The 25,481-nt window shown below is 38.8% G+C and overlaps 1 protein-coding gene across 5 annotated transcripts in view; it reads right to left on the bottom strand.

Moving 5' to 3' along the window:
• Positions 1-8,509: 8,509 nt before the first annotated feature.
• The window catches only part of SERPINB12 (serpin family B member 12), a 36,202-nt gene continuing 19,230 nt past the window's right edge, over positions 8,510-25,481 (bottom strand). For 3 of the 5 annotated variants that reach the window (XM_033135652.1, XM_033135654.1, XM_033135655.1), the window contains exons 2-9: positions 22,664-22,719; positions 19,301-19,486; positions 17,091-17,225; positions 16,193-16,333; positions 14,490-14,607; positions 11,527-11,669; positions 10,386-10,553; positions 8,513-9,441 (exon numbers count right to left, since the gene is read on the bottom strand). In XM_033135652.1, coding sequence (XP_032991543.1) covers positions 9,037-9,441; positions 10,386-10,553; positions 11,527-11,669; positions 14,490-14,607; positions 16,193-16,333; positions 17,091-17,225; positions 19,301-19,486; positions 22,664-22,719 — 1,352 coding nt within the window. In that variant the 3' untranslated portion in view covers positions 8,513-9,036. Of the gene's footprint in view, positions 9,442-10,385; positions 10,554-11,526; positions 11,670-14,489; positions 14,608-16,192; positions 16,334-17,090; positions 17,226-19,300; positions 19,487-22,663; positions 22,720-24,753; positions 24,772-25,481 lie in introns of those variants that run through there. The other 2 variants (XM_033135657.1, XM_033135653.1) reach the window with 2 other exon arrangements.

Genomic DNA, 25,481 nt, shown 5'->3' with positions numbered 1-25,481 from the left:
TTTGCCAAGATTGATGACATACAAGGTCAATATAAGAAATCAAATATTTTTATATACTAGCAACATACAGTTAGAAAATGGAGGGGAGGCAAGATGGTTAGAGCATGAGCTCTGAACAACAGAATTGCCGGTTCCATCCCCACATGGGCCAGTGAGCTGTGCCCTCCACAACTAGACTGAATGACAACAACTTGACTTGGAGCTGATAGCTCCTAGGAAAAACACACTGTTCCCCAATAAAGTCCTGGAAATACACACTGTTCCCCTTCCCCAATAAAATCTTCAAAAAAAAAAGAAAGAAAGAAAGGGAAGGAAGGAAGGAAGGAAGGAAGGAAGGAAGGAAGGAAGGAAGGAAGGAAGGAAGGGAGAAAGGAAGGAAGGAAGAAAGAAAGAAAATGGAAATTTTTAAATGTATGATTTAGAAGGATATCAAAAAGCATCACATACCTATTAAAAATGAAAGATGTGCAAGTGTCTACCTAGAAAAAGATCAAACATAATATAGAGAAATTAAGAAGACCTAAGCAAATATTTATCTGTGGTTTGGAAGACCCGATATTGTAAAGATATCAATTCTCTGCAAAAATTGAACACTACGATTCTAATCAAAATCCCAGGAGGTTTTGTAGTTTTTTTAATCAAAAAATTGACCAGCTGATTTCAAATTTATAAAATAGCAGAAGGCGAAGAATAGCCAAAATACTCTTAAAGGAGGGAGAGGAGGAAGTTCTCTCAGATAGTAAGACTTGTCAACAAATAACTAAGTGTGGTTTTGGCAAAGGAGAGGCCAGAACAAAAGCTCAGAAGAGTATCACACTTGACTTTTTAAAAGTGTTGCTGCAGAGGAGTAAGGAAAAGAGTGGTGTTGTCAATAAATTGTGCTGAGTCAGCAGGATATCCATACACCTAAAAATAAATCTTGACTACTGTCTCATACTATATTCAAAATATCAATTCTAAATGAATTGCAGAAATAAATGAAACACAAAAAAGTGTTAACATTAATAATAAAAATTAACAAACTGGCTACATAAAAGTTAAAGCTTTCATTAATCAGAAAGCATTATTAAAGTTGAGCATATACATACCTTATGACCAGCAATTCCACCTGAGGAATGCGTGCTCATGGGTACCAAGAGACACGTACAACAATAGGGCATATAAATAAAATATGGTATACTCACATAATGAAATACTACTCAGCAATGGCAGCGAATGAACTAAAGCCATGGACAAGAAAATGGATGAATTTCACAATGTTGAACAAGAGAAGTCAAATGCAAAAGAACACATACTGTGTGAGTCTATGTATACAAAGTCCAAAAGTAGGCAAAATTAAACTATAATGTTGCATGTTGAAATACTGGTTTTATATTTTTTTATAATAACATTTTATTATATTACCTTTAATATACAAATTATATTAACATTCAAATTATACGTAAAAAAAATTTTCATTTTTTTTTATTACATTTATTGGGGTGACATTGATTAATAAAATTACATACGTTTCAAGTGTACAATTCTATAATACGTTATCTATATATTGCATTGTGTGTACAAGATGAAGAAAGTAATCATTGGAAAGGGATACAAAGCCGGGTTTGGGTGATGGCAATGTAATATTTCTTTACCTGGGTGGTGGTTGTATGGATGTTCTGCCAAAGCAGAAATAACAGGACTGAAAAAGTGAAAGGAGTGAGAAGGCAGAGTAAGTTCATTGATTATTGCCTAGATAATAGACGGAGTCAAAAGATATTTTTAAATAATAAAAACCTAACTAAGAAAAGAAGTGTAAAGTCAAAGTATGTTATAATATAAAAGCAACATCTAGAACAAAGAAAAAATACAAACTTCCCCTAAATATCACAGGAAAAATTAAAAAGAGGAAAAAATAGTAAAAAAAAAAAAAAAAAAAAAAAGACAAAATGATTCTAACATTCATATGGAAAAATAAACAAATAAGAATGAATAGAAAGATGCTAAAAAGTTAAAGCAACTAAACTTCTATAATTAAAACACTGATATTGGCACATAAGTAGGGAGACCAATGAAACAGGATTAATAGCCATAAATAGACCAAGACACACATGGAAATTTAGTACAGTACCTGATAAATGTGGTGTCTCAACTTCCTGAGGTACAGATAGATATTTTAGTAAGTGATATGGGACAACTGAATAGCCATTGGGGAAAAAGATAAAAATTGGATCCATACTTCACCTCGTTTGCCAGAACAAATTCCATTTCAATCACAGATCTAAACTTTTAAAACTGAAAACACTAGGTAAATTATTTTATAACCTGAATGTGAGAAAATCCTGATTTAAAATCTAGAATCAATAAAAGATTGATCAATTCAGCTTATAAAAATTCAAAAACAAACTTTAGTTTTTTGGGTTTTGGGCGGCCAAAGAAAAAATAGATACAATAAACTATGTCAAGGAGAAATGACAAACTGTTTTTTTTTACTTGAATTATTAGAATCTAGAAAAGATATATTAAAGTAATTCACTATTTTTGTAGATTTCTCAATTTCTTCTTTTATGTATACCTCCTTGTATTTAGCAATTATGCTATTAAGTGATATTATTGTTTTCTTTTTTAAGGCATCTTTTATCAAAGTGAAATATTTATCTTTGCCCCTATTACTGTTTTGGACTTTGATTCAATTTTTTAAATCTGATATTGTTATTCTCACTTGCCTCCTGTTACTATTGCTCTAGTATCTCCTTTTCTCTATCACTATTTTAATCTTCCTATTGTTATCGCTGTCTCCTATAAATAGCCTGTGGAAAAAAAGTTGTCTTTTTAATTCAGTCTGTCTTTTAATTGTCCAAGCTAACTCGCCCACATTTCTTGAGACTAGTCATAGTTCAACTGATTTGTCATCCTGTTTTAAGTTTTGTATACGTCATGCTTTCTTGTTTCTATTTTCTCTTTTTTACATTTCTTTGAATTGATCAAGTGTTTTTCAGTGTTTTTCCCCCTAATATTTTAAATTATGCCTCCTAACTCAGTTCTTCAACTGGCTCTTCTTAGGTTTAACACAAATATCGGAATTATTTTCTGTTAACCTACTTTCCCTTGTATCCCCTGAAATATATCCAGGAGTTTTATTTCTCTCTCTAATTCCCTCTTCACTCCTCAACCCCACCATCGCCCCCTCCCATGCTGAGATCATCTGAATCTGAATTTTTAAATTAATTCTAATTTAAGCTTAAATCATGTTTTACTCTTTTTTTCCTTTCATTTTTGGCATTACTGCTACTCATATGCCACATTTTCTTCTCCAATTCATCTTTTAAATTTTTTTGGAGTGGAACTTCTAGACATTCTTTTAGGTTAAAATGTGCAGGTAGGAAACTTAGAGTCCTTATGCATGCATGTTGCTGTCACACTTGGGTAACAGTTTGTATGGGTACATGTTTTAGTTTCTTCATTTTTTTTTCTTTCAGAACTTCAAATATTGCACTGTGCTTTCTTGTAGGACCAAAGAGAACCCTAAACACAATTGGCTTCCCGTTCCATTACGTGAATCATATTTCTTTTAACTCACAAAGCTTTTAGAACACTTTCTCTGTTCCTTGATCTTCTGTAATGTTGCCACAATGTGGAAGTGTAGGTTCTTAATGGGCCCTCTCAATCTGCATGACTTTTTTTTTTCAAATTTACAGTTTCCTTTTCTTATATCTTTGAGTCCTTCTCCTCCGCCCCTCAGAACTCTGTTCCTGAAATTCTCATTGATAAATATTGGATCTTCTAAACTACTTTGCATAGCTCTTACCATTTTAAGTACTTTATCTTTTTATTCTGTTTTGTCTTCCAGCTGACTTTTCATCTGTATGCCTTCTGCTACTCAGTCAACTTACTGAACTTTTGTAGTAACTAAGCTTATTTCCAGGAACTCTAAATAAAAGTTTGATAATTCCTGTTGTTATTTTATATTTTTAATGTTTCTTGTTTGACCTATTAACTCAGTTGAGGTTGATTTCTTCCCTTCAAGTGGTTATTCCCTTCAAACTTTTGGTAATCTAGGTTATATGCTTATCTCTGTGTTTGAGAGTCTTTGTCAGACTGTCTATGAATGCTGTTTTGCGGTTACCAAAGCCTGCCGTGGCTATTTAGGAGTGGGAGGGGCTGGATATGCTTCCAGGCAAGGGTACTAGTAGCTCATAAACATTAAGTGGGAACTTGTCCTCTTTGATAATGGCTGTCACCTGGAGCACTGTGATGCCTCTGTGACTCAAGTAGACATGCCTACTGCTCCAGCCTGGGGACAAAGTCCTCTATCACTCATCACCTGGCACAAGTCAGGGACAGGAAGACACACAGCTGCCTGGCTGCTCCTACTAAAGTACTCCTCAAACCTGCCACCATGCTGGTTGCCGGCCTACTCCTGCTTCCTCAATTCCACCTCCAAACTTAAAGAACACTGGCACCCTCAACTCTATCTGCCACCCAAAACTTTATCTTAAGTCATCTTTGGCCCACCAAGTTCACATGTGCAAAATTAAGAAATGGATAAAAATGGCCTCTTGTATTCTTTATTTCTACTTAGACGGAGCAGTGGTTAAAAATTCACTGTGTAATATCCAGCCAGGCTGCCTGGTTCAAATCTTAGTTCAACCATTTGCTACCTGAGTGACCTTACACAAAGTATTTCATCTCTCTGTGCCTCAGTTTCCTCATCTGTTAAATGTGGATAATAATAATAACACATCTCTTGGGATGATTGAGAGGATTAAACGGGCTAGCTCATATAAAGGTCTTTGATCAATATCAATTAATAAATATTAGGTATTATTATTGTTCCAATTCAGAGATTTCATGGCTGCGATCTTATTCTGGATATTGAAACTCACCCCAGGCCTGGAACCTATATTTAAAAAAAAATAAAAATTAATGCTAAAGAATCATAGCTGCCAACAATTTTGAGACATCATTAGAATTCAAAATTAAGAATTTCTCCTCTTCCTTTGATTGACAATTGAAATCATATTCTCAATGAAGGAATTTCTTTACTAACTTTCTGGAGTCTCTGACTGCACTGGATTCTACTCAAAGCATTATGAATTTAATTTCAATTCCTATGATGTTTATGGCATGGGGTTAGGTACTGGGGATTAAGCATACTACACTCACATATGCAAAAGTATATCGGGAAAGGATTTTGTGTCATTGCTTAAGCAGTAGTTCACCATAATAAGAAGTGTCTGGACACTGATGGTAACCACTTTGAGCACCTCTTGTAATTGCAGAAGTCAGATGTGACTTGTATTCATGTTTTGTTATTGGTATATATTGAGTATTACAATTTTAATAGTTTTTTTCCTTTCTTAAAGTGTGTATATATTTTTTGGCACCCTCTGTATATAAAAGAATACCATTTTTCTCACTAATTTTGCTTTCTAAAATAGCTATTTTCATAAAATTTATTCTACATTAACATGTAATGAGTTTTTATTATTTTTAAGTAATTATTTTTAAATTTCTCACAATTTTAATTTCTAATACAGTAAACATCAGTAGATAAAACCCTTATAAACAAGACTCTTTGGGTCTGTTATGACTGAATATTTGTGTTCCTTCAAAATGTATGTGTTGACGTCCTAACCCTGAATGCATTGGTATTTGGAGGTAGAGCCTTTGAGAGGTAATTAGATTTAAATGAGGTCGTGAGGGTGGGAACCCTATGACAGGATTGCTGTCCTTGTAAGAAATGGAAGAGAGACGAGAGCTTTCTCTCTCTCTCTCTGCTGTGATTATTATATCTTTGATTATTGACTTCATATATAGAAAGAAGGTGGTTTTCTACAAGTCAGGAATTGGCTCTTACCAGGAACCAAATGTGCTGGCACCTTGACCTTGGACATCCCAGCCTCCACAACTGTAAGAAATAAACGTCTGTAGTTCAAGCCAAAAAAAAAAAAAAAAGAAAGAAAGAAAGAAAGAAAGAAAAAGAAAAAAGAAATTTAATACAACACAAATGTCTGAGACCCATCTGATTGTTATCCTTTATAAGAAAATTTTCTTTTTTGCCCAAATGCTAATAGAATTTTCTCAACCTATTATTTTTAAAGATTATTAGGATATCTATTTTTGTTTATTTTTCGTGGAAATCAATCACTGTAATCAGGTGACTATCCAACTTAAGAAAGTTTTTTTTTTTAATTATATCTTTGATTATTGATTTCATCCAATTAATCTGCTTCCATTCTCAGAAACACCTTAATTATTGTATTTACTTTCTGTTTTCTCTTTGTGTCTACCAATTTCCCTCCCAGTATTTCCTATACATTCTAAGGGAGACACTGAAATACACCCTGTTCATCACTAACTAAACTTTCCAGAGCTTCAGATTTGCCTTAGTGCCTCTAATATCTATTTAAATTCTGCTATTGTATGTTTAGTTCCCTAGCAGTCTTCTTACATTTCACTCAGTTCTTTCACATCTTATCACAGTTTATCTTCATGGATTTCCATTCCAATTCTATAGATATTATCATGCCTTCTTTTGTATTTTTCTTTTTCCTTCTTAAATGCTATTGATCATGGCAAAATGTCTGAAGCCCTCTTCTGAATCTTGCCCTAAATGTGTTGGGGAAGCCTCATTTTTTGTCTATACCATGATATATCCCTTCCTTTTTTGGCCCTATCATTTTTACAATGCTATAGAGTTTTTTTCCCATTTGTTAAACCTTGGATATGGGTTGGTCTATTCAGAACCTATGTGTATCAATAGAGGGTATGAGGGTTTCCTTCAGCCCCACTGTTGTGCATTTGATTGCTTCTTAAATCCTTCTCACTCATCTGTAGCTAAAGCTTGTTTGATGCATATTACAGGTAACATTATTTAGAAGGGACACAGTGTATTAGAATATGGGAAATTTTTAATCAATTATTTAGCATAGAGAATACATTGGTGAAAGATGGGTTCACCATCTTTCATGGGTTAAATTTTGTGTTATTTATACTGAGTAAAAAGGAAAGGACAGTGGATTTGGGAAAACAAGAATACAACATAATGTGCATGAAGAACACGACTGAAGTTGGCATTCAGCTGTGGAACAAAGAAATCCTCTGGGACAACTGCACAGCTTCCTTCCCCTGTCACCCCAGTTATAGGACCTCCATCACAGTGATAGTGTAATTTAAAAAAAAAAAAAAAAAGTGCCATGCAGGCAAAAGTAAACAGCATCAGAGATGCAGCAACACATGTTCTGGCTTGCCCCAACCCCAGGAAACACTGAGGAGGAATCGGAGGGGAAAAATGTATGAAGTCCTAAGAAGGACTTGGGTTAAAATAAAGTAGAACATACAGAACCTGTGAATCAGAGAGTACTAGAGAGTCTGTTGGGTACTACACATTCATGGTTCTTTCACCAGAATATTTATAGTCAGCATAAATGAATCAATTGTTTTGGAATCTACATTGCTTCGCTTGGTCTACCTGTCAACATTGCTGAATGGAGGGAACTGAACTAGAAATGGAGGCGTTCACTCTCCTGATTTTCATGCTCTGACTGGTTTTCTAGCAATTAGCTCTCTCTGCCTCTGCCTGTCTATTGAAGGGTCAGTCTTGCTGGTGTGAAAAGAATGAGGAGTCAAGAGCTCCTAATTTTGAGCGTAATTCCCAGTGTCCCATAGGCTTCCATCCACTGTAGTTCTGCTGGGCTGTTAGAATGCATTGCTCCCTGTATGGCCTGAGTCTCTGACACTCCAAACAGGGAGAGTAGATGAAATATACAAACCCAAACATTGCCACCAGGGCTTTCTGTCCTTTTCCTGCCAAAAATACTTTACTTGTGATGACTAACGTGCCAGTGGTGGAAAGTACCAATCCCTGTCCTCACCTTCCTCTGAGTCATACTTGGCAGTTTCCTTCGGTCTACAGGAAGGAAACTATGGCTACAGGAAGAAAACAAGCTGATCTTAAAGACAGAGGCTAGGAAATAGTAGAAAGTACAAAATAGAAAGATGGATGTCCAGAATTTAGATTGGCAGAGATCTTGTGCTTCTGAACTCAGGGGAAGGCAGTAGTGGGAGGAAAACAAGACAGACTGACACACAGGTGACATGTTACAGGTGACCCCTTGACGAGGCCTTTCCATCCAGCCCCATGAACGTCTACTCAACAGCTATTTCTTCCATAGTCTGATGACTCATTGGCTAGCTCTTAGGTTTTAGAATTACTGTGAGTTTTCATCTTTTTTGTATGCCTCCACATGTAATTATGGAGGAAAATTGGGAGAATTTATCTGGTACAAGATATATCTTTCCTGAGCAACTAAAATGAATTGTTAGCTTTATATCTATTACATATGTCTTTATTTTTGGATGAAAAAATGTTTAAGTTAGATTTATATCTCTAAAAAATTCAGGTGGCAATACATGGTATATATTTTAATCACAGAAGTACTTTATTGACTAAGAAACATTTTAATCAATCAAAGATTCGTACAGAATGTATTTAGCGATTTACAGAAAGATTTAAGAATCTCATTCTTTCTCATTTTGTAAATAGATACATTATCCCCCTGTAATTAAAATTCTGTGAAATCCCAGTACAAATGAGAAGATTTGTTCATCAAGGAAAAGAATAAGAACATAAACAATACTGGCCAATGCCAGACCTTGATATAGGTCATGGTTATCCAGCTCAGTGTGCGGTAGGAATGCCATGTTAGCATGAAATCAGCCCTCAAAACATCAACCCCAAAAGGAACCACAGGAGAAACTAAGCATTTGATTATCTGAGGTACATTTGACCTGTGGGACGTGCACTCTGGGTCAGGATTGGAAGAGCTACCTCAAACTGCCTCGCCTTACCAATGAGAAATTCTTTTGTTCCATAACCAAGCCTGTGTGAAGAACATGGAACTCGTCTCTCACATCACAGAGAGATCACCCATGTAGAGGAGAATTCGGTCGACTTTTAGATATTAGCAAAAATGCAAATGCCCATGTTCTACTGGGATAAGACTGCATTGCCAATTTTCTCCCAGCCCTCAGGTACTGGACAGTGTGCTCATTTCAAGGAGAGCAGACCCTACCATAAAAGAGAATGGTTTGGGTTTTGTTGTGTCTGATGAAAAAGAGAAAGGGGTGATCAGCATTAAACGTCTCCCAGGATGGGGCAGACATTACTGAGCCGGCAGCTCCACTGGCTCCGACGGCCTGTGTGCCATTTTCATCCACCTCCACAAAAGTTTTATGGACAACTTTTGACAGGTACAAATTGGGGTTTGGAGAGATTCCAGTAAGATTAGCCTTCTTCTCGTCGAAGATATCTGTCATGCCCATGTCTTGTAGAATTGGAACGAGATCGTAGCTGTCTTCCAGGGTGAACTGGGGGAAGGAGATGGCTACTCTTTTTTCTGACATATTTTCTGAGCTGCTCCAGGCCACTATTTTTTCATAGGTGATATTCCTTTCAAGCTACAAGAGGAAGAAAATAATGTTTAGGGTCAGGGTCTGAGCCTGCAAAGAATGCCCCAATTACCTCACAGGGCCCGCGTCTATTTCAACAGTCAGTAACAATCTTCAAGTTTTTTCCCTACACCTTCATTTAAAGCTTCTCCAAGTAAATCTCTGTCCTCTTTACAGGGTGATTTGAGTTCCAGTGTTCTTTGGTGTCTGACAAACTAGTTTCAACCAGTCTAGCAAAAGCTCAGTTGATTAGGTTGGGTGAGCTTGAAGAAGACTTAACGTTTTGAAGTTCAACCTTTTCTTCTATAAAACAGGGATAATGCCATTAGGCTCTTGCAAAGATTAAACAAAATAAATGCATTTCAAGCAGTTAACATAGTGCAGGCATGTCATCAATTTTGAATAATTGCTATTGTTGTAATTATTGTACTGATGTTTCTCTTACTGTCTTTATGCCCCTCAGGACAACATGAAGCGGAGCTTCCCCAACCTGTACTAACTCCCACCTCACAAGCAATCTATTCCACTATCAACATCTCCTCTGCTGTCCAGCTATAGGCCCAAAGCGGGATTCAGCTGAAGGGACTTGAACTGAACTATAGCAACATAGTCTGAATAAGAGGTCAGCAGTCAGGATATTCAGGGAAAAGGAAATGCTATTTCATTTGTAGCAATTCTCAAGTTATTCACCCTCCGGATTTCTTGGTCTGGAAAAATATGATTTCAGGGAGCAATCAGGTTAGAGAGGCAAGTCCTAGCCCATGCTTTTGGCATGTTCGCTTCTAAACAAATGAGGAACAAGTAGAACTCATCGAATTCAGATTCTTATGTGTTCTTTGGTACCTCTGACAGCTCTGGTGCCATCCTGCCCCAGGATGGTAGACGGTAGATCATACGGCTCTCCCAAGATCTATGAGGACACATTTTGTGGAGACAGGAAAATGAACGTTTACCTCCTCCAGGCCCTTCAGGTTATCTGCAGACCAAGATGGCAGCAGGACAAACATGCTGAGCTTCCCCTTGGCATATGGCATCTCAAGGATCTGCGCCTTCAGCTCGTCTATGAAGCCGATTCTAAACATGCCCTTTTGATTCATCATCTTCACAGTCTTCTTTGCATTCTGTAGGAAGTCAGAGGACGGCCATATAAGCCTACAAACATGGTCCCCAACTTCCCTGAAAACAGGGGTCTGTTAAGATGAGCGGGGTCCTTGCCAGAAGTTCTGAGCCACACCAGTGACCCAACCTTAGAGAGTCCTCTGCCCGCTAATTCGTTGACTCTTACCTTGCCAACACTCTCTCTTCCCCTGGTTTCTTCAGCCCCCAAGACCATTCGTTGCTAGACTGTCTATCCAGGCATCTACCCTCAGCCTCGCCAGCAGAAACAAGCCCTGCGGCTCTCTATCTTCCTGGCCTCATTCACCCCACTCCTGTGCCCTCACACGACCCCCACTCCTGGTGGCCTGCGTGACACCACCACAGGGCCAGCGGGAGCCTTGGTTCAATGAGAATCACCTACATAGTAAACAACAACACCTGTTCCAGAGACTTCCATCAGAGGAAAGGGCACAGCCGCAGACACCTTAAACTTCATAAAATCTCACAGTATGTGGGGAAGCCATCAATCCACAGATGAGGACGTGAATCACCTGAGAGAGTCACACAACTAACAAGTGCGGGGCTGGGGTTTCACCCTTTTATTTTCTCCCATTCTACAGCCGGGTAGCTTAGAACATGGGTTTTTGAGGCAAACAACTCACAAATGTGAATCCTAATGTGTGAATTTGGCTAAGTAACTTCACTTTTGCATTTTCTTTCCCTCGACCCCTCATTGGGAATAATAATAAGCATTTTCATCATGTTATTTTGGGGAACAAATGGAATCGTGAATGGAAAATGCTCAGGGCAGTGCCTGGCACAGAAATGCTCAATAAAATTCAGGTCCTGATTTTTGTTAATAGTAAAATGTTCTTATTATCAGTGTACATTGTAACCCAGAGACCTAAGTGTTAGATTTGAGCATACATACCTTAGTCATTCTTAGTGGAAACTGTGAGTGGAGTATCAAGAAAACCTCATGCTCTAATATAGTACCTCATTTGGAGAGAAAGGTGCATCAACGGTGTTTTCACTTTCGAAATATTTTTCCCATTTGGCCTTGAAGTAAACAGCATTCACCAGCACCAGCACAGTTGTATTGTTAATGGTGTCCTTGCTGAAGAGTTCCTTGATTTTACCTTCAAAAGGGGAGAAAGGGGTTGTTTCAGAGCATACCCTGAATATGAGTTGTATCAAAAGTATTCATGTAGACAGACTTTTTTTTAATGCAGCTTAACCTCCCCAAGGCTACAGAGTCTCATTTAAGAATGTTTCATTCAAGGGTGGCCGGTTAGCTCAGTTAGTTAGAGCCACAACAAGGTTGCCGGTTCGATTCCCACATGGGCCACTGTGAGCTGTGCCCTCCACAACTAGATTGAAACAACTACTTGACTTGGAGCTGATGGGTCCTGGAAAAACACACTTAAAATAAATTTTTAAAAAATTAAAGGAAAATAAGATTTTAAAAAAGCCAAAAATTAAAAACAAACAACAAAAAAAGAATATCTCATTCAAAAACTAACCCAAGAAAATGAAACCAGAGTCCTGGGTGGGGTGGAAGTGAAGGTAAGAATGGGAGTGGTGAGGGGAGAACCCAGATCAGAGCAGTGTGACTGAGGGACTTTCCTGTGATTCTCCCTGTCCCTCTGGTTGGAACTTGTCATCAGACATCTTATGCCCTACTTTATCCTTCAAAGTATAGATCCTGCCACTTGATTATATTATAATGTCCCTCATGTACTCATCATAGCAGAGTATAGATGCTTCCATATAAACAAAAATGCATAAAAACCTATGTTATAGGAACTTTCACATGTCCTCTCTCATTCCATCCCATGAGAAGTAGGTATTGTTACCCTTTCTTTATAGAAGAATAAACCATAGTCCATGAGAGGTGAGGCCACATAGCCAAAAAGCAGAAACGCTGGCTGAGATCAATCCTGAGACTGATCTCACTCCTGGCTCAGCTCTGGGATGTCTTTCACAATAATACAGCCCTAAGGCAGATTGGGAAAGCCTGCGCTATCAGGCACTAGCTCATTTTCAGTAAGCACCCTTTTCCACACCAAAATACCAAATCACCAATACCGTTACTTGAATGTATGCTTAGGCGTTAAGATGAGAAGACCCTTCTAATTCAAGAAGATTTCCACTTAAATGCCATAATAATAGATTATGTTGACTCATCCAGACTTAAAACACTCTGGGAGTATTAACTAAGGAAAACTAGATATTCATACCTTAGTACGTGTAAATTTTTTAGTGAACCAGCTTTCCTCTTGACAACTGAGTGGAACCTTGGAGGATTGAGAATTTTTGTGGCATGGGGAAGAAGTAAGGAGAAATAATTTGGGAGTGTGGGTGCTTCCCCCAAGAAAAGGCCAGGCAGGGAAACCCCAGCCCTAAGCCAATGTGAAGGGACAGGAGACTTGGAGGAGCTAGGGCATATTCCCCTGCAGGAAAATCTTGGTTTGAAAAATTACGTTAAAACATTTGACACCTGTTATAAGGAGACATGAATGTGGTATCACAAAGGCAATTTATTTATTTATGCTCATAGACTCTGTTTTGCATTTTGAAGAATTGAGATTCTAAATTAAAGTGTTATGGGTCATCTGGATGACTCTCTGACTCTCATTAAACAATCCGTCTTCCATCTAAGTGATTGGTAAAATCCTTCTGATGTGCATCTTAATATCTCTCAAGTTCATTCACTTCTCACCTTCTCCACTAGCACCACCTGGCCCACCCCACCAGCACCTCTTTCCTGGTCTTCTGCAATGAAGCTGTCCCTCTGCCCTCTGCACCTACATCTACTCCTGTCCACTTCCAGTCTGCTCTCCATTCTACAATCGGAGACATCTTTTAAAAGACATGCTTCCTGTCTTAAACCTTCTCTAGCTTCCCTTTTTTTCTTAGTTCAACATGTAAAGCGATACTGAAAACTTTTTTACTTGGGTGGGTTCTTATTAAGGCAATGCAGATTTATATGTTAATTACAAGTTAACTCTAAGACACTAAGGCAGCTACTCTTCTCACTCCTACTCCATCATTTTACAGATGTGACTCCTGAGAACCAGAGAGGTCATCAAGACCAAGGTCATTTGACCAATTTAGCTGCAGTCAGGCCCAGTTTTCTGCAGTTCCTGTTTTGTTTTTAAGGCCAGCATCACCGCAGTGATGAATCCCGTACCATACCAAGTCACGCACTGGGGTAGGGGATAGGCATTACACAAAGATTGATACTATCCCGAAGTAGCACAGTTTATACAACGTCATAACTGGGTTACATAGAAGAAAAGATTAGAAGGAGGACAACGAAGAGCAGAAGGCAGATGAAGATGAAGATCAAGCTCGGAGGGGTCATGGCTGAGAATGTGGTGCCCAGGTAAGTGTATTTGATGAACGGGGCACTGATTGTACCTAATGTGACAGGACGGAGTGGTCACCTTCACAGCCCCAAGTCCATTTAGAGACTTCCATTTTGCTGGGAGCTGGATGGAGCCAGAAGGGGAGTTTCATATTAAAAAGAATAATTCCATTTATGTTGAAATCAAAATTTCCCCATTCTTCACTCTCTAAATCCCCCCTCACTCAGAAACACCTACATATCCAGTGAAAAGTTGATAAGAATAAGGGTCTTACAAGTATTATTTCCATGTCCCTCTGAATCACTATATTCTCTTCACAATCTTTTTACTGACCCTTTAAAAGAAGTGGAAATAATTTACATCCAGCTGGCATTATGCCTGGCTGAAAAGCCCTTCACCTTTATGCGGGAGCAAAGGACTGACAATAAGTAAGCATTTTAATTGTTTGATGTGTGCAGAAGAAGCTTTGGACGCAGTCCACAGATGTGAGCATCTGGTCCCTGACACACTAGCAATCTGAAAAGCTCGGCTGACTTGTTTTCTTTTAAATGGAAAAATACCAGCTGCAATGTCTTTGGTATTTCTTACCTTGGGATTGAGATTCAACCCAGAAGTTAATCTCTTGCCTGGACTTCTCAGTGTCGTTCCGGAAATCAACACTTTCAATCGTTGTGTGGTAAAACTGACTCACACCATCTATGTATTCCTGTTACATTAGAATAAATGGAAATAGTACAATAAAATCATGTAATTGTGCTACTAGGTAGGAGTGAGGCAATCGTGAGACACTTAATGCAACAGACATGCCTAGTAATTTAAACTGACTGCACGTCCGTCTCTATCTGTCCCCAGTCTTAATTATCCAGAGACATGTCAGATGTTGCAGCAACAATTTAGGATATAGAATGCTTACTCGTGGAGCAGTCCATAGTTATAATGGCACAAGGCTTTCCTACAGATATCCTCTTATCTGGGGATTCCATTTGTGGAGATATCACGAGATAAATGTCAAGTAACTTGAGTGACTTAGCTGTAAAATGCTTCTGCTTTTAAGAATTAAAACCCTGCTTAATAAAAAAAAAGAAGAAGAAGAAACCTAGTTAATGGTTACAGAGTTTCTGTTTGGGGTGATGAAAAAGGTTTGGAAATAGGGTGATGATTCCACAACATTGTGAATGTAATTAATGCCACTGATTTGTATATTTAAAACAATAACGTAACACAGTGGTACCTCGGTTTTCCAACGTCTCCATTGACGAACATTTCAGTTTACAAGCACAATAAATTTTATGGATTTTTGGTATCATTAGATAGTAAAATTCATGCTAAATTTGCAGTTTTGGGGGTTGATTTAAAAGGTCTGGAACGGATTAATCCATTTTGCATTACTTTCTATGGGGAACCTGTGCCTTGGTTTTCAAACGTTTCAGAACTCGATTGTCTCCAGAACAGATTACCTTCGAAAACCAAGGTACCGCTGTATACTAAAACCATTGATTTGTATATTTTAGTGGTCAGTCGTATGACATGTAATTTAAATCTCACTAAAGCTAGTTTAAAAAAAAAAAGCACATAAAATTGCATGTCCATTGTAAGAGAACTATTTCTTTTGGTCAAAGAACGCTACCCCTCCCCTTACTAGACCATCCCTAATCAAGTATATTGCACACTTGCCATTGGTCACACCCCTCGTGTTCGGTGCCATGTCTGTGGTTCCGTCTAGTGGTGACAAAGGAAACTGCAGCCCAGATTCAGATGAATCTTCCTCTAGGCACAAAGCAGTGTAGCCACAGTGACACGTGAATTTTGATTCCAAATACACCACACCACTTCTTAAGTCTTAAGTGAGTGCAATTTCTTTGGGGGCTTCCCTGATCCGGGCACAAAAGGTGGTTTCTGGGCCACCATCCAAAGTGGGGATGGGTCGGGGACAACAGGATGAGGAGCTACCAAGTACATCTACCAGGCACCTTGATTGGGAAAAATGTCACAAAAAAGAAAGCCATTTCCAAACCGATACGTGGTACAAAGGCTATTAGTCACGTGACCCTCTTTTCACCCACTCCATTCCACTCACAAGAAGCCTCGTAAACTGCTCAAGTTGAAAACTAGGAGGAGGGCAATTGAAGGTGTGGGAGAAAAGGTGGGCCCCGGCCAACCCACCAGTCCACAGTGCGTCATCCTTTCCAAGACGTTTGTGTTCTACATGGCAGGTGAATAATCCAGCTACTCACTGAATTTTAAATGGTATGCTACAGGATAGCTCGAAATCCCATCCGTGCCTCCCTCACCTGACGGATCGGAAATTCCTGCTCTCCATAAAGCCTGCTAGCAATACTCATGGTGCAATCAGCTTTGATCGTATCTAATTTGGAGAGAAGTTGCCCGAAGTGGCAACTGAGAAATCCAACATCATTACTTGAAGATTCCTCCTAACAAAGGAAAACAGAAAATGCGATCTTATTAGAGGAGTTAAACATCACTAAAGCAAGTTGTCATTTCACCTTGTTACCACGTGGGGGAGCAAGCAGAGAAGAAGAGAAGGAAGAGTGCGAAGTGGTCCCAGCGGGCAATTACGGCTCTTGCACTGGTGGAAGAGCCTCCAGGGAAAACACAGCTGGGGTCTCTGCAAGGCACGCTTTAGATCAGTGCGCCTCGTTTTTCTCTGTCTTCTAACCATACACGAAAGAGGCAATCTTCTCTCCACCTTCCTCTTACATTTCTAAAGTAGGGGGATTTATAACCTGAAGAACACCTCTCCTGCTCCTAGTATGAGACAACCAATGAAAGCTGTGTGCATCAGTACCGATTTCAGCCGGAAATAAAGCAGGCGAAGGCAGAGGGAAGAGAGTAAGGACCCCACAGCGGATCCTTGCCCCTTGCTGTCCTTCATCGTCAGCCATGCTTCATCCTGGAGGCCTGCCGCCTGCAAAAGTAGGTCAGTAAGGAAGCTTCGCGCTAAGGTTCTTCATCGTGAGCAGAAGACACTAGTTCCTACTCTTTAAGAAACTAGCTTACAGCCAAGAACGTACAAGACACGCAATCAGAAAGGAAGTGGGTCACATGCGGTTATTGCTGCCAATGATAGCTAGGAGCTGATGTCTGGGGCTAAGCAAGCGTCCGCAGATGCAGGACCGCGGGACCGAGCAGTGTGGAAGGCGGGGGAGGGGCGGGGGTTCGCGGGCTCACCTGCAGCGTCACACGCTCTGTCTTTCCTTTCTGCCCTTCCTGAGCGCTGTCACCCAGCACTTTTTGTTGTTTGTACTTCAGACAGGGATCAGGTTCTTCGCTTCTATTCTGGGAAAAGTCACTGAAGTGTAGTACCTACGTGATGACAATACAGGGTCTTTCAAACAGTATGAACAGCACGAAGTCCGAATAGCTTCAAAATCATGTTTATAAGGTGGCAATGGCGATGATTACATAGTCAAACAAAACAATCAACAACAGTTTGAAGGAACGTGGATGTTCCTTTTGGCTTGGGTTGTGAAGTGGAATGGAGCGGAAGGACACGGAATGCCCCACCCCCTTCGAACTGCATGTAAGAATGAATGTAACCAAACTCAAAGAGCATCAGGTGTCCGCGAGCCACATGCAGCTGTTGAGCCAGTCTGAGCTGATTGTTAGTGTAATGGAATTTTGAAGACTTAGTATGAAAAAAAAGAAACTAAAATATCTCATTTACGTTTTTAATTGTAATTGGGTTAAATAAAATATATTATTAAAATTAGTCTGACCTATTTCTTTTTACTTTCTTGTATGCCGACCACAGGTTTTTTAATTACATACATGGCTCAAATTATATTTGTGTTAGACAGTGATGATCTAGAACTTCAAATCCATCCAGTGAGTGAGGACAGCAAAAAACAAGTTATCCAGAGCATTGCAGAAAGGTAGGTGACAGCTTGTCAGCTGCCAGGTTTGCTGGCAGGTGACACCCAAGTGGCTGGAGAACGAACATCTGAAACCTGACCAGGAGGATACCAGCCACACTCTAATGCTAACTGTTGCTAATAGAATAATATACCAAATCAAAGAAAACGAATAAAGTTGAGTGACCCTGAACACAGTCTGCCTTAATCCAAGAATTCAGTCCTCTATACCAGGGACAACAGCTATGCTCATACATAACCCCTCTGCTATATGTTAGATCCAGGGACATATGAGACCACCTCAGGAGCCTTTGGTCTATTTGGAGAGCTGTTCTTGTTGCTTTCATTCATTCATTCTACAGATTGGTATTGGGTGGCTACTATAAACCAAGCACTGTTCTAGGCAAACGATTCCTGCCTTCTAGGAGATTATATTCTAGTGGGGGAGGCATACAAGAAGCAATACACCTAGTAAGTAATTATAGTATGCAGTATGTTAGAAGATGGAAAATGCCATGTGGAGGGAAAGTAGCAAGGATAAGAGGGAATCTTTGGGGGTTGGGGGCCAGGACGCAGCATTAGATTGAGAGGTCAAGGTACGTAAACTCTGATCAAAGACCTGAAGGAGAAAGTAAGTTATAGATCATTTATCTGCAGGAAGATCCATCAGCAAAGAGGGTGGAGCGAGGGCCCGGAGGCAGCAGTGGCCATGGCTTTCCCCAGGAAGCCAGGAGGCCAGTGTGGCTGGAGCCGGAGCAGGGGCGGGGGGGGGGGGGGGGGGGGGGGGATTGTGAGGGATGGCGTCGCCGGGTTGTCTGGATTCAGATCCTGACTTCCAGGGGCCGTTGTAAGAACTCAGACTTCTATCATTAGCGAAATGGGAATTCCGGGTTTTAAGCAGATGAGAAGCAGGATCTGACTTAAGTTTTGCAAAGATCCTTCTGGCATCTGAGTGGAGAACACTGTCAGTGGAAGCATGGAAGCCCACGAGGAAGTTGAATCCAGGTGAGAAGAGATAGTGGTGGGTCAGACCTCAGAGTGGCAAGGGGAAGTGCCTGGCTTCTGGGTATATGAGAATTTCAAAAGAAAAGCCAACAGGCGTTTGAAAAGAGAGAGAGAGAGAGAGAGAAAGAGAACAAGAAGAAGAACAACAACAAGTCCTGGATCTTTAGTGCCTGGATACATAACTGGTGCTTACTAAATATTTATTTAATGGAATGAGTGAGAGAGAAAACACATACATGCCTTAACAATAACTGGCAATGTTGGTATATAATTATAGAGAGAAAAAGCAACAGACATGCAGACAGAGAAGGTGAATGAAAAAAGCTGTCTGACTGGTGAGGTTGGAGAGGCATCATACGGGAGACGGTGGATTAATTGAGCTTTGAAGAACAGTGGGACTGCAGAGAAAGTGAGGCGAGTGTGTGAATGCAGTCTCCGAGCAAGGCGAGGGTGCAGCGAGCAGTTTGTCTTGCCAAAGCGGGATTAGGTCTGATTAGGGTGTGACTGGCAGTGGACAAGTACCTGGTCGATCTGACGTGCACTGTCACCTCTGGCCCCCAGAAGGACCATGCTGAGGGCAGCTGAGAGGCTCAGAGGACAGAAGAAGATGTTTTTATGACCATCATTTTTGCTTATCTCTTGGAAAAGACGGAGGCAAAAATTGGTGTTTGCTGCAATGAGCGAATCCATCGTGAAACTGATGCCAGTCTGAAACCAAAAAGAGAGCGAAAAAATGGTGATCAGAGGAAAATAGGTAAACAGACAGTTCTCATTTTAAATACCGAAGATCTAATCTTATACAATTATTCAGTATGTTATTAAAAAATTGAAACCTGCATCCTGGTATATCAATATTGATGTCGCTATAGACATTGGTACAGAAAGAGATCTATTTTCATTTCGTGGTGTGAATTAGTTTGCTAGGGCTGCCATAACAAATTACCACAAAACAGGTGGCTTAAACCACAGAAATGTATTCTCCCTCGGTTCTGGAGGCCAGATGTCCAAAATCAAGGTGTTGGCAGGATTGATTCATTCTGGAGGCTATCGGCGAAAATCTGGTTCAGGCTTCTCTCCCTCCTTCTGGTGGTGGCCGATAATCCTTGACATTCCTCGGCTTGTAGAGGCGTCACTCTACTCTCTGCCTCCTTCTTCACATGGTGTTCTTCCTTGTGTCTTCTGTATGTGTATCAAAATTTCCTTTTTCTTATAAGGCACTAGTCATTGGAATAGGGCCCACCCTAATCCAGTAGTTTGACCTCACCTTAACTTGCTTGCATCTGCCAAAACCCTATTCCAAAATAAGATCATGTTCACAGCTACCGGGGATTAGGACTTAAACATATCTTTTTGGGAGCACAATTCTACCCAGTTCCTTTATTCAGGTAAAAGAAACTCACAGGCTACTATGTCCCTGTGGTCAAGTTAGCAACCCAGAACAACTTCACTCCACCTCCTTCTCTCCACAGGCTGAATACCTGGTTCTACTTCAGACATTTGCCTGCAGTCTCCCCTCAATGTTCTATGACAGAATATGTGCCCAGCAAATTGTCCCGGGTCATGTCCTTTGTTAATATTCTCGCCTCTTGTTGACTCTTTCCGTATGAAACCTACAGGACTTGAGGCACTTTGGTTAGTCATCAATAGTGTTCAAAAGATAATATATCTTGGAAAATGTTGGGGGTTTAGAAGCCATTAGGTTCAACACCTTCTCTTGACAATGTAGAACCACAGGTAATACAGAACCAAAGTAAAGAAATGACTTTCCTTAGGACACATGCCTTGTCTGCCTCTCCAACCCAATAATCTAGTCCAGAAGTTTCAAGACAATCTTATGTAGATCTCACCTTGGACCTCTGTCTCTTAAATGAAAATCGTCTTTTATTTTGTCTTTTTGTCTATGGACATTGTGTGTTTCCAAGATGGAACTGTAAGCCCCGTTATATCTGTGATTTTATCATCAGACATATGGCACGTACTAAGAGTTAAGAAATAGTTACTGCATTGAATTGAGTAATGTACATAGGTTTTAACATCTTCCCACTGTAATACAGGCTTTTTTAGTCCATCAAACCTAATTTTAAAAGATAACATTAGATAATGTTTTGAAAATGTGCCAGATGTTACTTTACATCTACTTGAAAACGTCTCCCACACAAAGAAGTTGCTGTTTGGCTAAGTCTGAGGGCTGATGGCTCATATACTAATATTCTGCCTCTCAAGAAGTTACAACTTACAAAATTTGTACGTAATTTACTTCAGTAATCATTCTTTTTAAACAGACTCGAAATAACCTTTTAAAATAGTAAGGTCCCTCAAAAATCTATTCAGCTTAAGGAATCAATACTACCCCCACACACAATTGTAACAGTTACCATTTAATTTGAGCCTGGCAGTTCACAAATATTGCCTCCAATTCTCAAACAATCCTATAAATCAGAAATTATGCTCATTTTACATCCAATCATTAAGTGGTACAGCTGGTATGCAAATCAGTCAATTCAGTCTGATTTCAAAGCCACCCCCTTGCCTCCTACACCCCAATGCATCTGTAGCAGATAACACTTGTGCTTTAAAAGGACATGTCCCCAGCAGTCCATTCCTCATCTCTATCTACGACAGGAAGATGTCTCCAGTTTTGCTGGTGTCTCTGACCCACGGCCATGGGCTGTAGAAAGGAGCTCCCAGCACTGAGTGTCCACCAGGGCTGCTCTAAACTACCTCTCTGCCCAGGGGCATCTCAGCTGTTAGTCCATTCTTCCAGGACTCCTGTGATCTACGCTATGGAGGTGGGGTGGAGAGAGCTTCTCCAGATTGAACAGTTACTTGAAAATCTTCTTCCAATTGCATTGTAATTGATGAAAATATACCACAAATATAGACTGGAATTTCAAAACTGCAAATACCTTATTCCAAATTGGGACTAACTTGCATAATTTCATATTTACAGTCCCCAATATCACCTCCTATGAACCATAGCTATATATGGACGAGCTGATGGACAACTTTTGCTCAAAAATAGAGGAAAAAACCCACTTTGATATCAATAAAAATATTATCATATTTTTGCCTATAATACTTTCCCAGTGATTTATTGTTCAACCTCTAATGAACCTCTAGTGTAACGACTAAAATACGATTTCCTTTATTGTGACAATGTAAAAGTTTATACTAGATAGATTTTGTAATATTCCAAACTATTATAAGTGTAATTGTTCTTTTCTATACAGTAGGGGAAAATTAATATACCAAAAATATTTCATTCTCATAATTTCCATAATTTTCACAAAGTTATTAATAACCTAAGAATGAAATTTCAACTTTATATAGGTAGATGCTATTCTGCTGAAATCAAAATTCAAACCTGGTTATAAGTAACTAAATGATGAGAACTATCTAAAAACAAAGAAATACTTGTGAAAGATGGAATCAAAAGCATTTTCAACTTAGGTTGCAAAAGAGAAATCTAAATTTCATATTATTTAAAATACAGATATTCTAAATATTATACCGTTTTATATTTCAGAAATTAGTAAAAAAAAAAAAAAAAAAAGAAAGATATACAATCTTTCAAGTATGTAAAGATTTTTTTTTTGATTATTCAAACATCTACATTTTTAAGAATTCAATCTGATACATCTGACATCAGACCAGGTGCTGGAAGTGACAGATATCGCTAGTATTTCCTAGCAGGTATTACCACATTTACAAAAAAAATTCAAAATATCATAAAACAAATTGCTCTTTTTAAAAAGACATTTGACTAAATAAAAAGAGCATATCTTTTGGTTTCAATCCAACCTACTCTGGGTTTCTATTATTTAAAATAATTTTCCAACACAGTGGTCATTGTTAAAAATGATACTAAGCAACATTAGCATTTACCTTCTTGCCTTCAGAGTCGCTGCTAACAGATGGCCAGGTAAGTTTCAATGCACAACCTGTCAAGAATGGAAATATATGAACTTCGCCCCTCCTACAATGGCACTTTTCCAAGTGCCGTTTTGGAAGCCAGAGTCAAATTATTATTGACTGATTAAAGGGGGAAAAAAGGAATGTGTGGCATATACATTTTTAAACAAATACTCATGCTCTATGCTTTCAACTACATTAAATATTTAACTTACTATGTTTATATTTGCTTTGCTCTTTCCAATTGGGTCTCTTTATAGAACCCTCATAATAATATTTGACTCACATCTTTCAACCAAAATTCCTATACTAGACAAATAGAGAAGCAGAGAACTATTATATTTCATATGTCGTTGTCTTTGGACATTCTCTTATACTTGAATTTCTAAACTTATTCTAAACTTTTTTTTTAACTTACTACATAGGACTTACAAAATGAGTTTTAAGCCAATTTCCAAGTTGTGGGTTTTGATTGTTTGTCAGAAGGTCTCTCAATTCTCAATAGTGAATGGAGAAAACAAATACGCTGTTAATTTTCTTCACCTCAGATTTTCATTTGACAATGCTTGCACAAAATTTTAAAAACCATTGTTTTTCACTTGAGTCTGGTCATTGGTTATGATTTACAAGAGGTGGGGAAATGTTAACATCTGAATCACTTCATATTTCATGCCAGTTGATCAATAACTACTTCATGGGGTTGCTCCAACATCTCCTTTCGAAAAGGATGCTGGTTACATTTAGAACAGGATGAATTTTTGCCCAGCTCCCCAGATTTCTGGTTGTCACGTTTGCCCGTTGTTGGCTGACAATAGTCACAGCATGTTGGGCTTCAGAATGCCTGAGCAGAGTCCAAGCTTGTTTGGATATCTTTAATCTAGTATTGCAGCTGTTTATCCTCTCGTTTATCCTCCCGAATAATCCAACAAAGCTGACTACAGATGACTGCGCCCTGCAAGCCTAAAACTCAGGGTGGTATGATTGTTCAATCATTAATGATGAAATCCGCCACTAAATGTGCTAATATTATAGTAACTAACAAATATTAAAGTAACTTGCTCAATCACTACAGAGGGCATGAAAGGAGCGCTGACTGGATGCCAAGTAACATTCGGTCTTTGCCTACAGATTCTCATTTGAAGGCCTGACGAAAGTCAGTCTCTCTAATGTCAAGGACTGAAAGTACCAGAGAATTACGCTAGAGGTTGAATGAATTTGGGAGGTCAATGAGCCTGACAGTGCTACTCAAGGCAGGCTAAAAAGTTTTTCTGTTTCATCAGGCTGTAAAAAGAAGGTTTCACGGAGTGTAGAGTGAGATTACTCCTCCTAGATATGTTACAACTCATCATGAATTATGAGCCAGTCATTTAACCCATTAGTAGCTAGTCTTTTTCCTGCCTGGAATTTAAAAATCATTTTTGCCAGGATGAGTTACTGGCCTAAGTCTTTGCCAACCTATAATGCAAAACAATATGATTAAAATTCTCCTTCGTGGTAAAGGCAGTATTTTTGAGATACTGTAAAGAGGTTCATTTTCATCTAATTTTACATGACAACACTGAGGAAACAAAATGTGTGTATGGGGAAAATATCAGCATAGACACTTTTGATCCAATAAAAAAATTTATCTTTTATCTAAAGTAAACAGTTGACCTGACATTAACCATTTTATCCTCCAAACTTAGAAGCCTGGGTAACAACATATAAAATCCAAAAAAGGAAAAATCCATTAAAATAACAAAAAGAAGCAATAATAAATACTAACACACAATAAAATTGTTTTAAAACTTGCAATCACCTTTAAGGCATTAGCAATTACCCTTTTCATAAAAGCCCTCATTTCTCTCAGATCCAAAACTAAAGCCTCCAGGCTTGGAAATGATACCAACTGCCTACCCCGATGTGACAGAGACACAGGGACCAAAGACAGGCATAGCTATGAGGTGGCAAAGAATACATTGCACAAAAAGCAGTACATTTGCAATCAGAGGATTCAGATCCTGCTATGAATCGTCCTGGCTTGAGACCTGGAGTAAATTCTTATTGAACTTAGATTTTCTCACCTATTTTCATTGCAGGATTATTCATGGTGGCCAAGACATGGAAACAATCAAAGTGTCCTTCAATAGATGATTGGATAAAGATGTGGTACATATATACAATGGAATATTACTCGGCCATAAGAAAAGATGAAATACTGCCATTTGTGACAACATGGATGGATCTTGAGATTATCATGCTAAGCAAAATAAGTCAGACAGATAATGTCAAGAACTATGATTTCACTCATATATGGGATATAAAACAGAAAGCAACAAATGAACAAGACAAGCAAGCAAACGAAAACTCATAGACACAGAAAACAGTTTAGTGGTTACTAGAGGGAAAGGGGGAGAGGGGATGGGAGTAGAGGGTAAAGGGGATCAAATATATGGTGGTGGAAGGAGAACTGACACTGGGTGGTGAACACACAATGCAATATATAGATGTTGTATTATAGAATTGTACACTTGAAATCTATGTAATTTTATTAACCATTGCCACCCCAATAAATATAATAAAACATTAAAAATAGGAATAATAATATAACTTTTCTTGCTCTAATGTGTTATACAAATGTTAGTAATGTTATTATAATTTCATCGAACTAGTATTGCATAAACTTTTGTTATTTCATAGCCAAATCTATATGACATATATTTCTTCTATAATTGTAAATCAGGATTTCATCCTTCAAATCAGTGTTCGCAAACTATAGTCTGCGGGCCAAATCTGGACCAATGCCTGCTTT

The sequence above is a fragment of the Rhinolophus ferrumequinum genome, chromosome 19 (genome assembly GCF_004115265.2).
Source record: "Rhinolophus ferrumequinum isolate MPI-CBG mRhiFer1 chromosome 19, mRhiFer1_v1.p, whole genome shotgun sequence".
Classification (NCBI taxonomy): Eukaryota; Metazoa; Chordata; class Mammalia; order Chiroptera; family Rhinolophidae; genus Rhinolophus; species Rhinolophus ferrumequinum.
The sequence above is the reverse complement of the archived record's forward strand: the minus strand, read 5'-3'. Positions and strand labels throughout refer to the sequence as shown.